Source organism: Rhyacophila brunnea, unplaced genomic scaffold, assembly GCF_057557595.1.
Source record: "Rhyacophila brunnea isolate RB1 unplaced genomic scaffold, BYU_Rbru_1.0 scaffold_13, whole genome shotgun sequence".
In the NCBI taxonomy this organism is placed as follows: Eukaryota; Metazoa; Arthropoda; class Insecta; order Trichoptera; family Rhyacophilidae; genus Rhyacophila; species Rhyacophila brunnea.
The window spans coordinates 8,383,171-8,400,021 of NW_028232785.1; the positions used below are offsets into that span (position 1 = coordinate 8,383,171).

The 16,851-nt window shown below is 34.4% G+C and overlaps 1 protein-coding gene across 1 annotated transcript; it reads right to left on the reverse strand.

Moving 5' to 3' along the window:
- Positions 1-1,828: 1,828 nt before the first annotated feature.
- LOC147076344 (uncharacterized) lies at positions 1,829-14,455 on the reverse strand. The gene is made up of 4 exons (XM_085941723.1): positions 14,385-14,455; positions 12,820-13,059; positions 7,963-8,115; positions 1,829-5,672 (listed from the first exon to the last, which is right to left on the reverse strand). The coding sequence occupies exons 2-4, from the start codon at positions 12,994-12,996 to the stop codon at positions 3,987-3,989; spliced, it is 2,016 nt and encodes a 671-aa protein (XP_085797849.1). The 5' UTR covers positions 12,997-13,059; positions 14,385-14,455; the 3' UTR covers positions 1,829-3,986.
- Positions 14,456-16,851: the final 2,396 nt, after the last annotated feature.

Below are 16,851 nucleotides of genomic sequence, written 5' to 3' on the forward strand. Positions count from 1 at the left end.
CAATTAGGTACTTAGACACTTAACTGGTGTCATAAACGTAATCCCATCCCAGCGGCATCAGTCTAGTTAACTGCCCGGTCGGATTTTATTGCTTAGGGTCGAAAATGTTGTTTTTAAACGAACGACATTTATTAACAGTTTTGCTCGGTATACCCGAGCAGTAAGTGGCTCGTTATAAAAGTTAATAAACGTATGAAAAGTCATAAACTAAAATGTCAACAAATGTTTCCTCATTACATCCGAGATCTCGCTATTTCCGTGATCGTAAAACCAAGTTCGACTATATTTCCTTATTTTCATTACTAATTTTATGTGTATCATTTTTTATATATTCAATAAACAATGTAGTCACCAATGTACCTAATTTTTTTTTTTTATATTCAATTAATATGATTTAGATTATCCTACAAAGCAATGGCACGCACCACGAACTAAAAAATAATCGGTTTATTTTGACACGCCGATCAAATTCTATTTGCCATCACTGCTATAGAACAATGATAGGTGATAGGTCATCCATAGACAGCAATGGGAAGGGCAGTAAAGGTAGGACCAATCGTTGTTGGTAAGTTTCCGAATGCTATGGCTTTAAATAAAGTCGGCTGTGAACCGAATCAGACGTTCCGATGGCTTTGTTGAAAGCACTCGCCTTGAAAGTGAAAAACGGGAATACAAGTCCTACTTGGTCTAATATTGGTGTTATTATTAATGCTCGTATGATGGTTATAATATAATGATAAACCCAATGCTGTGCCTCGATACAACATTTTATGTGTACCCTTCCATTAATATTGATTTTAACTAAGTAGATACTTAAGAAAGTAATACTATAAAATATTAATGAGTCGGTTGTCATTGTCATGTTAAACATTTTTTAAATACCTAATCATCATCAGCCGGGGTCAATCCACTGCTGGATGAAGGCCTCCGCAAGCTTTCTCCAACTCTCTCGGTCCTGTGTCGTTCGCTGCCATGTATTTCCGCCGAACTTTACCAGTTCGTCAATCCAGCGGCTTTTCGGGCGGCCCTGTGGCCGTTTCATGCCCCTTGGGTACCACTGGATGACGGCATTTGTCCAGCGGCTGTCCTTTCGGCGAGCAATGTGCCCCGCCCATCTCCATTTCAGCTGTTTGGCAACGTCTATTATATCGCGTATTCCTGTCTGCTTTCTAACCCATTAGTTTCTCTTACGGTCCTTTCGCGTGATGCCCGACATTTACCTCTCCATGCCTCGCTGTGCGACTCTTAGCCTTTGGACATCTCTCGTGTTGAGGGTCCACGTCTCGCAGCCATGCGTGAGCACGGGTAGCACACATTGGTTGAACATCCTACGCTTAAGACATAATGGTAGGTCACTCTTGAAGATACTATTCAGACGTCCGAAAGCACTCCATCCCAGCTTTTTTCTTCGAACAATTTCATCGTGCATGCTTCCGTCTATGGACACCTGCTGTCCGAGATAGACGTAGCTGCTGACTTGCTCGAGTTGGGTGCCATAAATACAGATAATCGCAGGGTCCGAAAAACAATTCCTCATCACTTTTGTCTTTGAGACATTTATCTTTAGACCGACCGTTTGACTGACATCCGCGAGTTCTTGCATTCTACCTTGGAGGTCTTTCGGGTCTTGTGAGAGTACCTAATTAATACCTAAGTAAATACCTAATAAACTTATAAAAAAAAACTTTTGTAAGTATACCTACGGTGAACTGCAGGTGTATGAAGTCCTTCGTCTCTGGTGCTTTGGGTGTTGTGAGAGAGAGACATTACAGGAATTGGTATCACATTAGAAGGGACAAAAGTATAAAATAAAACACATTTTAATCGGTTGACTCCGCGCAGAGTTAAATTTTATTACAATAGGACAAGCATTGATTTTATTACATTATTTTTTTTAACGATTCAACGGGGCCTTTTGCTTTTGCACGACGCTGACATTTGAGGGTTGGTTAATTATGGGCACGCAATAATTAGGTTTCTATTGCACTTGCATTTTTTTTATCACGGTTGAGTTTACACATTATTCATTAATAACACAATAACAATAAGGGGCGCACTGACTGATAAGGGTTGAAACAAGCGGAGGCTATATTGTGATATAAGGCCGTGCCGCATGGCATTTTGTTACCCTGTACAATCGACTCTGTCTTTATGTTTTGGGGGTAAAAGTTCAACTAACTGATTTTTCCAAGAGCGTCTAAAGCGTCAATGACATTGAGTTACTTTACGAGCTACTTGTTGGCGAATTTACAATCTGCCTGTAAAGTCGCCCAGTGTCATCATTGAACAAGCTAACAAGTATATTGTAAACAATCTACCAAGAAAAGTTGAAGCCTGTCAACTTTGCGCGCTATACGCCGGCGCGTGGGCCTACTGCGTCTGCACAGTAGAGCCCTATTGGTAAAAATCAAACTATGTTGTCAAAATAGTCGCTGGCTTGCTGGCTTCTCAGCGAATGAAAAGTTTTGTGTGTCATCATCGCAATCACAGTAGCTGAATCGCCCGCTTTTTAATTCGCCAACAGCTCGTAAAGTGGCTCAATGCAATTGACGCAATACTCTTGGGGAAGTAAAGGGCCGGCGGGGAATTTTGGATATTTATCTGTAAATTTGGTCACTCTATGCCAAGGGACGCTGAGCGCGTAATATTATTTAGTGATATGTATCAGGGGTAGCAAATCAGCGGGGCATATACCTAGTGATTTTAAAGGATGGTAGTTGTTGTTCTATATGATATTTTTGATATAGAATAGGGGACATTTATATAGGAAGGGTATATTTGGCATAACTACCTACAATAAAATCATAATTGGGAAATACCAGTTATAGGTAATAATTAGTAACTAGCAGAACGTGGTTTCGATCCACGGACCTTTGGGTTATGGGCCCAGCACGCTTCCGATACGCCACTCTGCTGCGTGCCACGAGTGCCAAAATTAACGTAAATACATTTAGACGACTATCTCTAGGCGACTGATGCAATTTTTATTGTAGTTTATTTTAGATAGAATAATTTAATATTTTTTTTCCGAAGGATCTACATAACATGATAAATTTATAATATAATTCATTAAATTAGATGAAATGGTAGGAATATTAAAAAATTTTCTTCGATGATTTGCTTTGAATAAGTAATTTTCGAGAGCCGCCTGGCTTTAGGAGACAGGAGGCAAAAAACGTTTTGGGTTGATTAATAAAAAAATAGGCATAGACATTGGGTGCATTATGATTGATGATTTGGTATAATATCTTTTTGATCTACTAATAATTAAAGAAGTTATTACAGAAAATCATTAAAATTGAGGGTAAATGCTTTTTTCTTTAAATTAAAACTTAATTAAAGCTCAATTAAAACCTGAATTTAGATAACAAATCGGCATTTGCGGCTTACTAATTTTTTACAGAACCTATATTTAGTTGTATAGTACATTGTTAATATTTAATAAAAGCACTTTTCGAAAAATCGAGGATTGCCTTTTTTCCTAAACGAAGCCGATATACATGTTACAATGTATTTCCGTGTAGCGGAGGTACTCAAGCATCAGGCTACTGATGCATTTAATTGATTTTAATACAAACATCGCATTGATGTTTTTTTTCACCAGTATGTGTCAATTATGTGTTTTGAGTTCACTAATTCGATTCAAATTTTTAAAACATACATTTTAATGGTTAATTTTTCAGTATTTGTCATTTTATGTATTTCAAATTATATATTTGTTGGGATTTTTCAGAACACATCATCACATTGACGTGGTTTTTCACCAGCATGTGTTTTTGATGTTTTTTGAGATCACCAAATTGTATAAGTTTTTTAAATCACACATTGCATCGGTGGAGTTTCTCACCAGTATGTGTCATTTTATTTAAATTAAGATAATGATTTCGACTGAGTTTTTTTAAACATACATCGCATTGATGTGGGTTTTCATTGATATGTGCCATTTTATACATTTTGAGAATACAAATATTTATTGACGTGGTTTTTTAAACAGTGTGCGACTTTTTATGTATTTTAAAAACGCTAATTCGTAAGTATTTTTTAAAACACACATCACATTGATAAGGTTTTTCACCGGTATGAGTCATTTTATGTAATTTGAGTTCATAACTTCGATTGAATTTTTTAAAACAAAAATCGCATTCATGTGGTTTTTCACCAGTATGCGTCATTTTATGTCTTTTGAGTTTACCAATTTCCGAGAATTTTTTTGAACAAACATCGCATTGATGCGGTTTTTCACCAGTATGCGTCATTTTATGTGTTTTGAGGTGACCAATTTGCACAAAATTTTTAAAACACACATCACATTGATGTTGTTTTACACCAGTATGTGACATTTTATGTCTTTTGAGAGAACCAATTACCGAGAATTTTTTTAAACAAAGATCGCATTGATGTGGTTGTTCACCAGTATGTGTAATTTCATGTCTTTTGAGGTTTCCAATTATTGAGAATTTTTTAAAACAAACATGGCATTCATGTGGTTTTTCACCAGTATGTGTCATTTTATGTATTTTGAGATGACCAATTATCGAGAAATTTTTAAAACAAACATCACAATGATGCGGTTGTTCGCCAGTATGTGTCATTTTATGTCTTTTGAGTATGATGATTGTAGAGAATTTTCTAAAACAAACATCGCACTGATGTGGTTTTTCACCAGTATGTTTCATTTGATGTATTTTAAGATCACGAATTTCTATGAATTTTTTCAAGCACACATCGCATTGGTGTGGTTTTTCACCAGTATGTGACATTTTATGTCTTTTGAGAGAACCGATTAACGAGAATTTTTTAAAACACAGATTGCATTGATGTGGTTTTTCACCAGTATGTGACATCTCATGTCTTTTGAGAGAACCAATTAACGAGAATTTTCTGAAACATAGATTACATTGATGTGGTTTTTCACCAGTATGTGTCATTTTATGTCTATTGAGTTTACCAATTTTCGAGAATTTTTTAAAACAAACATCGCATTGATGTGGTTTTTCACCAGTGTGTGTCATTTTGTGTGTTTTGAGTTCACAAATTTGTATAAATTTTTTAAAACACACATCGCATTGATGCGGTTTTTCACCAGTATGTGTCATTTTATGTGTTTTTAAATGACCAATAACCGAGAATTTTTTAAAACACACATCGCATTGATGTGGTTTTTCACCAGTATGAGACATTTTATGTGTTTTGAGAGAACTAATTTCCGAGAATTTTTTGAAACACAGATTGCATTGATGTGGTTTTTCACCAGTATGTATCATCTTATGTCTCTTGAGTTTACCTATTTTCGAGAATTTTTTAAAACACACATCGCATCGATGTGATCTTGTAGCAGTGTGCATTTTGTATGACCGCTGAGTCTTTGTGCATGAAATGTGGTGACAATTTAGGTTGTTAATAGATTCAAATACTCCCCAACAATTATTGCAAATAAAGTTACGTGGAAAATATGTAATTCTTCCCAACATAATTCGAACTTCCTTTGGCAAGTAAAATTTTTGAACTTCCTGTTTTACGTTTTCATCATCTATGGTTATCTCAGAATGCTGTAACATGATTTTATTGGTTGCATGTGCTATGTCGTTGTTGGCCAGGATATTAACTGTATCTTTTCCAACGATGCACAGTGGTTTAATGTGGCGTACTGAGAAGCATTGCTGAGTAGAAATCTACAAAAAAGGATAGGCACCTATGTTCAATATAATAATCTTTAAATATATAAAATATGTATATATACCCAAATGTTGCAGAGATACTATGTGTTCGACGGTTAATTGTGATAAATAACGGGTTTTTTTCTCGCTTGGATGGAAATTACGAACGAGTTAACTGTCAAACCGACTGTGATTCTGCGCTTACTTTTTGACTCACTGTATGATTAGTAGTCAGGAAAATCATCATGAATAGAGTCACGCAACAAAATTGTCAAAATTTACTTAGATCATAGGTTATCGATTCGCGCAACTTATAATAATTGTTAATTGAGTTAGCATTTACTTGGAAGAATTCCATTTTACAAAAAATGAAAAAATAATTAATATTAAATTCTACAGGTTTTTAAAAGGTTTGTCGATAGCTATTAAATTTGGTAATGCATTCGTCGCCACTATTAAATATTTTTATATTATTTATTAAGGAAAACAAACAGTTACATATTGATTACAGAAATTTAAAATATAAAAATAAAAAGTTATTGTAACCAGCAAAGTTTCCATATACACATTATAATATAGTTAAGCCTAACAAGATAGAGAGTAAAATAACATAAATATAAAGAAATTACATAAGAAGATTACATGAGAAAAATGAGGAATAATAATGAATAATTAAATGATATACAATAGATAAAAAAGAAAAATAAAAAACTAACATAAAAAATAAAAGAATATATATATATATATATATATTATGTATAAGTAAATACATTATATATCTATTTATACAAAATTTTGGAGATAGCATGTTTAAATGAAACAGGTGAATTATTAAGAGGATCAACGGTGGAGAAATACATATTATAATTTAAACAAGATATAATTTAATATAATAAATAAATATAATTTAAGTACATGATTAACACAATTATACTGATATTTTAATTGATTAATAATGTCAAGAAATAACCATAGCACTCGAACACTGTACTTTCGATAAATTTTGTTTTGATAACCATTAATAACCCACTTAGGGTTTTCAAAGAATTAATAATATTACAATTATTAATAAGTATACAAAGCCATAATATTGTTTTGTACGAATAAGAAAATGTATTCTGTCTCTATCTATACGTATAGTATTTAAGCAAAGGCAAACGGCCTAACTGAATAATCTTGATAATGGTGTCACAACCGAAATAGTTATCGACAAACCTTCTAAAAACCTGTAGAATTTTATATTAATAATATTTTCATTTCTTTATAACAATTGCATTTTATTGCAAAATTAAAAAAGCGATGGGGCTGATTTTTGCTAAACGGTTTGTAATTAATTACTGCATATGAAATAATGGGTACCGATCCAGAAGAGTTCATACACCACCATAAAAATGTACTGTTTGTTGCTCTTAACAAGCTGGTGGTATCATTAGACAATATTTCATCAAAAATGAGGCTGGAACTCGTATTACAGAACTATAATCATCGATGACATTCATCCGGACGAGATGTGGTTTCAACAGGATGGCGCTATGTGCTATACGGCAGCCGCAATCATCGACTCATTGAATTCATAATTTGACGATAAGTTGATTTCGAGAAACGGACATGTTATTTGGATTCAAAGGTTGTTCGATTTGACATATCTGGACTATTTGCTTTGATGTTTCGTGACGACACCAGTTTATGTCGATTAACCAGCAACCATTGACGCATTGAATGCCAACATTGTTTGTGTCATTCGTGGTATACGGCTAGTAGTGTTTGAAAAATAGTGATCTTAATTGGGCGTCTAGAATTTGTTGAGAGCAGCTGCGGTGGCCATATGCCCGAAATTATTTTTAATTAACAATGCCACGAACGCTTCGATCTTTCAAATTAAAAAAAAAAAAAAACTATTAAAAGTCACTTGTTCCACGTCGCCACTGTACAGTCAAATATCAAATTGTTTGGGAAGTGAAAAAAAAACTGGGCATTGGATTAACTTATTATTTTATATAATATTTATTTATTATTGAATTACAAATTGGGTGGATTACGTTAAGAGAGGGTTCAGCATTTGGCAACAATATTTTTTGTCAAGTTACAAATGGCTTAAAAATAGTTTTGAATTATTTTGATATGAAATATTTTTTGGGATTTATGATACTTGGCCAGTTCGTGTAAGAGTACCTATGCAATAAGTCCATTACCACCAAAATGTCACATTGGCGAAAAGTGAGGAGTACGGCAATTGGCCTGTACAGTGACGTTATTTCACAAAGATCTTTTAGGATAACAAAATAACCTAATTTGTTAAACGTACCTGTTCTAATGACCTGTATTGTGAATTGGAGCAGCCAGGTTGCGGATTCTCATTATCGATTTTGCGGATTGCGTTTTCATCAAATTCTTCTTTAATGATGACTCCTTTATTATCATTCTCATACATTATATTGATTATAGCATTTTCACGCTTCTGAAAATAACAACATTATTAATATCAGGTAAGAGTATCACCACTATGATCAGGCAGGTTCAGCTCACTGGTGGAGAAGACTTCCTACTGCTTCTGCTATCAGTGGGTGCCAATTAATGACTGCATTTGGAAAGTGAACGAGCGCTGCATCACATCTGCCCCAGGAAACATATTTTTTTAGTCTTGCATTACTGACAAAGAGATATGATGACAAATTAAAGGTGATCAAATACAATAGCTCTTAGCTCGAGTGATAAAACAATTAGTAATACTCGAAGATTTAGATAAATATGGAGCGAATTCACAACGATCGTCGCCGAACACAGCGACGATAGAATCTCTCGCATTTTCCACTAAATAAGTATGGTTAATACGATGCACTGTGTCACTCAACAACTGGTTATTTTGAAACTAAAGTGAGGAACGTGGTTAGTTAGCAGCGTTGCCAATTCGGCGTCTCTTGTGCAACATCTTTAAATGTGTTGAAAAAACGCTAGATATTTAGTTTATGTATTTTCATGCGTATTAAATATCTGACTATCTGATACCTAATGCAAGTATGTAGGTAGAGTCTATATTCTATAAGCTGGCGTACACGTAACACGGAAAGCATTGTGCCATCGCGTTCAACTGTTGCAAGTTTTCAATGGGAGGGAACGAGATGGATGCTGAAGCGAGGGGGGGGAACCGCACGCCAGCTAATAGAAGACAGACTCTAGGTACTTAGTTTAGCGAGAAATAAAACACTACGAATCAATTTCATGAATTATTTAATGTTTTTGTATATTATTCTGAATCTCCGCGTATATAAAATAATATTTTAACGATTATTCATCCAAAAGGTATGATCTTTAATTCTCTATATGTGACCTATAAAAAAGAAGTCCTCGTCTTCCAGCATGAAATGAAACGTGAACGCCGTTGACACAGAATAGGTATTTCTTGTCAATTTTGAAATATATTTCTGTTAAAATATATGGTTTTTACACGTATTGGCAGTTTTTGGATTTTTGCACTTTTTTTGAAGTTAAGGTTCAAATAGACTATATGACGATCGAGCACATATATGCTAAGAGCGATTTAGTGTCTATGGTCAAATCTATGCCATTCCGACATATTATACATACCTACATATTGTATGACAGCTATGACATCGTATTTACACCCTGTGACACAGGACGCCAACATAAGAAACGGGTTTTTCGACATATATATGACCGATCGTCATAGAGTGTATTTGAAGCATTATTATACTTGTTTTGGGGCGTTTGGTAGAGATTGAAATTGAGAGCTGCGCATGCATACTGTTACGAAAGTGCGCGAAAGTATGAAGTTAGCCACGTGATCGGGGTATACCCAACGCGCATGTGTCAGCTGCATACAAACACAAGTTTGATACAGACCGACAAAGTTATCTGTAGAACGGTCAAAAATGGAACTACGATTTACCATAGGACGCCATTTTGAAGATTTCATTCGAATGTCAGATTTTGTACAGTTACGAGTCTTGATTGGGTAGTTTTCGACAGGGGCTTCCCCATCCCATTATTCAGGTAAGTTTGTAGGTCTGTAGTCGAATTGTTCCGTTGCCTCGGGGACGAATTTATAATTGTTGGTCAAAATAAAATAAAAACGAGAATTCAAAAAGCTACGACAGCAGCAGAACGCATGCGACATTATAGACTACGAATTAAAAATATTAAAATGGCTTTGAATAAAACTGAGTCATTAAATCACGGATCTTCTAGTGTTTTAGGAAATCCAGATACCTATGCATGATACAACTCCTGAGCCGTTACTTGAGTCTATTAATATTACAGTGGATCGGGTTGATGGAAACGTACGCGATTCATCTGTGTCTCATATAGCACATGATAATCGTAATTTAATTATTGTTCAAGCTCAGAGGCCTTATGTTATAACTTGCGAGTTGAAGTTGCCCGGTCGACATGACGTCATGTGACATCATTGTGACGTACTATAGGAGTGATAATAGCATTCGAGAAATTAACGCTACTCAAACACTGGCGTTATCCATTGTACCCATACACAAATAGGCGTTTCAGCATAATATCTATGGTGAGCCGTGTGCGATGGGCGGCTTGCCTTGACTGTGTGTTGGCTTACGTCACAATTAAGTCATGTCGTCGGGTGACAACACGAGTCGATGGTTAGGAAATCGCAGGCCAGGTACGTCATGAACACGATTCTTCTACGTTTGATAATTGTAATACAACATTGCAAACTGCTCCACTAACATCAACGTACAATCATTAACGGTTTTGAGCTCAGAGAAAAAAAATCAACAACCAATTAACACGTTACAGATACATTGAGTTGTTATGGACTAAAACTCATCTTTGCCATACAGCGGTTATAATCGATTCAGAAGTGCCCATGATGAATTTAAAAAAAAAACTCCAATAATTCATTTGGACATGCGTGTTCCGTATGTGATAGGTCTGTGGTTCAAAGACGATTTAAAACTTCCATCTTCTGGACATGATGAAATTTTAACCAAGATTATATCTAATATATCAGAAGCAAATATTAAGCAATGCACCACATGCGTTCAAGCTTTAAATAAAAATAATATACAATTAATGTCAATGTACAATGGTTTACAATTTTCAGAAATACCTCTTGATCCCGCAACGTTGGATTTAATTTCGGAAAGACTTATATCACCACGTATTCCTTTCATGCAGATCAGAAGACTGAGATATGTGGATGGTTAATAAGTACGGTATTTATGGTCAAATAATTGAGCGTAGTTATACGCAAAGCAGCCATTCCACACCGACCTCAATCAGAGATAGAAGCACTTTTATATAAAGTGTGTTTCTTTAAATCCACAAAGCCTGTGTATACTGTTTATACATTTTGAATGATAGATATTATATAAAGTTATGATTTTGTGTAACTTTTCAATAGATAAAAGCATAAAATCTATGAAATTATGGTGTTTTAGCAGTCCAGGCTGTTTTGTGCAAACCCGTTTTTTTAATGAATGTTCATTCTGGGATGCAGCCAACTCTTATTTTTGTAAGAAAAATCTTTATTTTTGCAACTATTTTCTTTAAAAAAACCTTCTAAGTTACTCAGTTATTATGGGAATTTAAAAGTTCTGGAAATAATTCGAAAAACTCGTATATTATAAATTAATATTTAGCTGCCTGGCACTAATTTTTACATGAAAGTTACACAGTTAGGATTTTAATTAGGTACGTCATAATATTACCATATGATTGCTTTATGCATATCGAAAATGGCATATTTTTAAAACGCATTTATATGACAGAAGCTTGGTTGATTTATGCAGATCGAAAAAATCATATTCTGCGATTTGTAAAATCTTTAAAACGCATTTATGTGAGATTTTTTTGTACAGAACGTAAAACAAACATGTGAGACTATGGAAATCACAATAACTCATTCTTTCAAAATTGTGGCTTGGCTGCTTTGTGTATAACTACGCTCAATTAACGTGCCTGTTTCAGTTAAAACGATGGTCAAATATTTTCTAAGAAATATTGATGACGACTATTAATTGTATAAATTTAATGTAGGTACATATTAAACGTAAGAAAATTCATCGATCCAGTTACATGGTATTGTTAACAAGCGTACAATTAAAACTCCGCTAAAATTTTTTAAAGTTGGTACCGTCTCCGTTGTATACGATGTACGATATTGTAATTATTGATGATTATTTTTTTGTTTTCTTATTTTTGTTTTGTTACGCCAAAGTATAACTTCTAACGAGCGTACATAAGTACACGCACCGATATTTTTTCGACAGATAGTACAAATAGGACGACAGAGAAATAAGTAAATAATTCACTTGCAATTTTATTTTCACAAAATCTAGCGTGTTTTCCTACCAAATAGCTTGTTTTCATACCTCGTCTGACATTTTTTTGTCAACGACAATTGGCAAAACTGTAAGGTCCTCCTCCCACTGCGCAACTGAAATCTGACGGAACTGGTCGGTGATGGAACTCATAAACTGACAAATGTGATGCTGCGCACACGGCGCTACTTAAACCCACTGGAAATAAAAATCACATAACCTCAAACTGTCAAACTGGACCATCAGGTTTTTTATACAAAAACTGATAACACGCACGCTGCTGCGTTTACTCGAATACAATTAGGTTATTTCAATTTTGCTGATCTTGTACTTTTGACGTCTTGGGTTGTTATGGTTTTATAACATGACGCTTGTAACGCAGTGCTACCAATTTTGGTAAGAAAATATGATTTTTCACTGAATCTACTGATATTGGTACCACTGTTTTACGGTGACTGGAAACTTCTAGAGAGACCGCGCGACTAGTATTCGTGACCGTTTTGAAACTGAGAGATTCCAGTCGCGCCGTCAGCGAGCCGCCATTGAAATACATTAGCTAGATAGGTACTAGTTGGGATTTTAGTTTCAGTTCCGTCGGATTTCAGTTGCTCCACGGGAGGGCCTTAGTAAGTATTTATTTTTACAGTAGATACCTTATTTTAAATTCGAAGGAAAAATCATTGTATAAACGTTTTTGTTCCCTCAAATTTTAATGTGGAGCAGCAAAAGAATAATCGCAATTATTGTAGTTAGCCTTGAAGAGTAGTCTTTACTTCCGTTTATAAATTGATTGCGCATTTGTAAACAACATTATAAATAACCTCGCTTAAACAAATTATGAATCTACTTACCTCTATTAAATGAATACTATTGTTGTCGTCTTCGATATTTTCCTGTTTGACTGACACGTCAAATGGATCCTTGCTTTTGATAAAATTTATGTCAATCCATTGGTATGCACTGTCGCTGAACACTTCCCCCGTTTCGTCAGGCAGTCGTTCATCGTTTGTTTCGGTTTTCACCTCCATTTTATGCGGTATTTGATATCAATTGCTTCACGACATCAGGCGCTGTGCGGACGTGTTCACCGGCTATAAATTAATGGCATGGCTTCTAGCATAGACAATAGACATTAGGACTTCGACAAAAAATTTAAATTGTCTATGCTCTTTGGGGAAAATTCAGTATTCTTTAGCTGTTGCATACCTACCTACATAATATTCTGAAACATTAAGTAGGTACCTATTTAATTAATGAATATAAACATGATTTGTTGTACCTTATTAGGCAAACCAAAATATAGTTTCGTTTGTTTATAAGTGTTACATCAAGGAAAGAAGAACATGGAAATTATAAACAAAATATCCTGTCAAAGTATCAATTGTATTTGACCACCGAATCTTTAGATTAATAAAGCCTGAGCATAACTTTTTGCACAAGCAACGAGTGGTCCACTGCCATACTATTTTTATTGATAACGTACTTGCAAGCAGAGTTTAGTATTCTATAATGACTGAAGAGCATAAATAAGTTATTGTCGTTTAGAATCGACTGTCACATTGACAAACGTCCTAGTGTATTATGATATTATTATACTTACACAGAAGAAGTTTACTTACCTACTTTGATCGTCCTCCCAATTGTTATTAATAATACATAACCACTAAATCAGATGAACTCCAAGGTCTTTAAGATACGTCAAAATAATCTGAAAGACATCTGAAACTAAGAATACTCCGACAAGTGAACACGACAGACGCGTCGGTATGAGCACTCTATAGACAAGGCCAGGCAATGACAAGTCATCCATAGACGACGGGAGGAGCGAAAAGTAGGACCAGTCGTGTAATGTACCGGCTTCCTTCTTCAGTGGGCAATGATTTGACTCATATTTTTCAACCTGTAAATGTTTTACCGAACTCTATAGCTGAGATACAGACCTACAGTGCGAAATCTTTACGGTGATTGGCGGCGGCTTGGAGAACTACATCCCCTACTCTCGTTTTTCAGTAGGTACTTACAATCATCTTGCAATACTTTGAAATCGAAAACCATAGACAAGATACAACACGAGCGCTGCCGCCAGATCTCACGTTAAAGATTTCACAGTCTACAAACTTATCTGGAGAATGGAACTACGAACTAGGTACCATAGGACGCCATATTTAAAACGTCTTTCGAATGTCAGATTTTGCCAGTTACGAGTCGTGATTGGGTAGTTTTCGACGGTGGCTTCCCCATTTCATTCTCCAGATAAGTTTGTAGGTCTGTATGTCAGCTGTAGAGTTCGGTAAAACATCTACAGGTTGAAAAAAATATGCTCTAAAAATGAGCATAGACAAAAATTAGACGGAAACGTCAGAAATCAATAAAATATTACCGTCGATGTATATTAAATACTTAGGTACCTACTTACAGTGCGAAAACTTATCGGCCGCGGCTTGGAGAACTAGATCCCCTCCTCTCGCGTTTCAGTATTCATTCCCTTCACCTTGAACGCATTTGACGTTTCTTATGAGTGCACGGTATTAGTAATTTAGACGTGTTAATCATGGCAAAAGTTTTGAAAAGTGACAGCAGGAAGTTTATAAGTCATCTTATCTCCTACCCTGAAGAAGAAAAACGACAAAATAACCTCATTCGGCTCTTCAACAACGTTATCGAGAGTTGCCGCGATGACAGCTACAAACACACTTAAAATTTTAATGTTGCCATTTAAAATTTATCCAACGATTTGGGAAAAAATCAGAGAAATAATGGGAACTGAAATACCCAACCGGTAAGGCTATGCAAAGTGTAAATTTAATATAGTACAGAACCTCCTTAATTATATTATTTAGGGAAAAAGATAGTACGCTTTATCATCTGTTGAAAATGTACACCTAGGTTTTTGGTTTCTCACAAAAAGTAACGGAGAATTTAAAAAAATCCTGGCCTCTTTTTTATTAAGGGATTTCTTCCGATCAAAAATGCTTTAATTCCATTTAAATCAAAGTCAATGGCCATTAATTTACCTGTTTCGAGCACTCCTATTCTAGGTTCACCTGATTTTCTTCTATTACGAAATTATTGTAGGTATTTTGCAACAATTTGTAGGAGTTATGGAACTATTAATATGTACTTTTGGCGTACTATTTTGTAATGTCGAAATAATTAAATCTTTAAGTTAAGATATATTTTCCTCCGATACTTAAAATTATAGTATTTTGGGCAAACTTTATAATATCGTACATAGTACGAGGACCAAAAATGAGGGCCTCAAAAGACAAAAGGCCGAACCCACATTTTTCGCTTTATGAGTTAAGCTGATGTTTGAATTCTCCAATAATCATTAAATTTCATAAGTGGAAAAATAGCCCAAGCCAACTTTCCACGTACATCACGAGATATCAGTGTAATATTGTTTGTGCATTTACTATAACCACGTGATAGACTGGCCCAAGCCACCGTTAGGCGATTGTATCGCTAAATTTCAAAACCCGCTATACCTAATACCTTTTTGAAATAATTAAGATATGGATTCGTAATTAAAATCTCTACGTGAAAACTTTATCGACTCTTCCAAAATCCGCTACGATTGACTGTCATTTACGAAACAAAATCAATGCGTCTATCAATTCCGCTATATGTAATATGTATGTGTAACTTTCAAAAACCGCTTTAACACAACTGGCCAATAAAAAGCGAGAATCAGACTAAAAACAACATGGCCGCCAGTACATTTATCTTGTGACTTGCGAGAAGAATGTTATTTTGAATGTTGTTATTTACTTACAAAAAAATGGAAAAGTGTTATAGTAGGTTTTGAAACATAGTGACACATTTGTCCATTGTTTAATGAATGTCATTTGTGGCTTAGGTCATTTTTGTATATTGTCAGGCTTGATAGATGCTTGCGATTTGGAAGACTGAATATTGAAAATATTTAATATAATATATTATTGTAATATAGTATTTTATATATTGTTCATTATATTAATATATAACTTGTAAGTCTATATTTAATTATTATTCATATTTTAGGAACATAATATTATTATTTATTTTAAATATTATTTCAACTAGCATATTTCAATCTGTATTTTCTTGCTCTCATAAGTGATAGTTGTAAAAACGTGATCACTTTTAAACGAGAGTCAATTCGTGTGAGAAAGACGAAGAAAAAAAAGAGTTGAGTCGCCTATATCCAAAGTTCACCTTGTCCATTTTGTTTGGTTTAGAGATATTCACGTAAAACGTGTATGGAATCTCTACATGAAAAAAATAATTTTCTCCTTTTTTAATCAAATTGAAATAAATATAATATGCTTGGGAAAAACATATCGTTTGGTAAAATATCATACACAGTTTTTGAAATATTTAAAGAATTGTCATGGACAAGCTGAGATGACTTTTTATTTTTATTTATTTTATTTATTAAGGAAACAAACAGTTACATATTGATTACAGAAATTTAAAATATAATAATGTCATGTTATTGCAACCAGCAAACTTTCCATGTATACATTATAATATAGTTAAGCCTAACAAGATAGAGAGTAAGAATAACATAAATATAAAGATATTACATGAGAAAAATGAGGAAGAATAAATTATGAATAATTAAATTATATACAAATAAAGTAACATAATATATATATATATAAGTAAGTATATATTCCTATTTATACAAAATTTTGGAGATAGCGCGTTTAAATGAAACAGGGGAATTATTAAAAGGATCAACGGTGGAGAAATACATTTATTATAATTTAAACAAGAGCGCCGAATAAAAGAGTTTTGTGCATAATTAGAACAGCTACGACTGATATGGTACAAAGTTTGGTTTCGCGTAAATCTTGATGGACAATGGAAACCCACCCTTTCGAGCAGGTTTAGCAAGT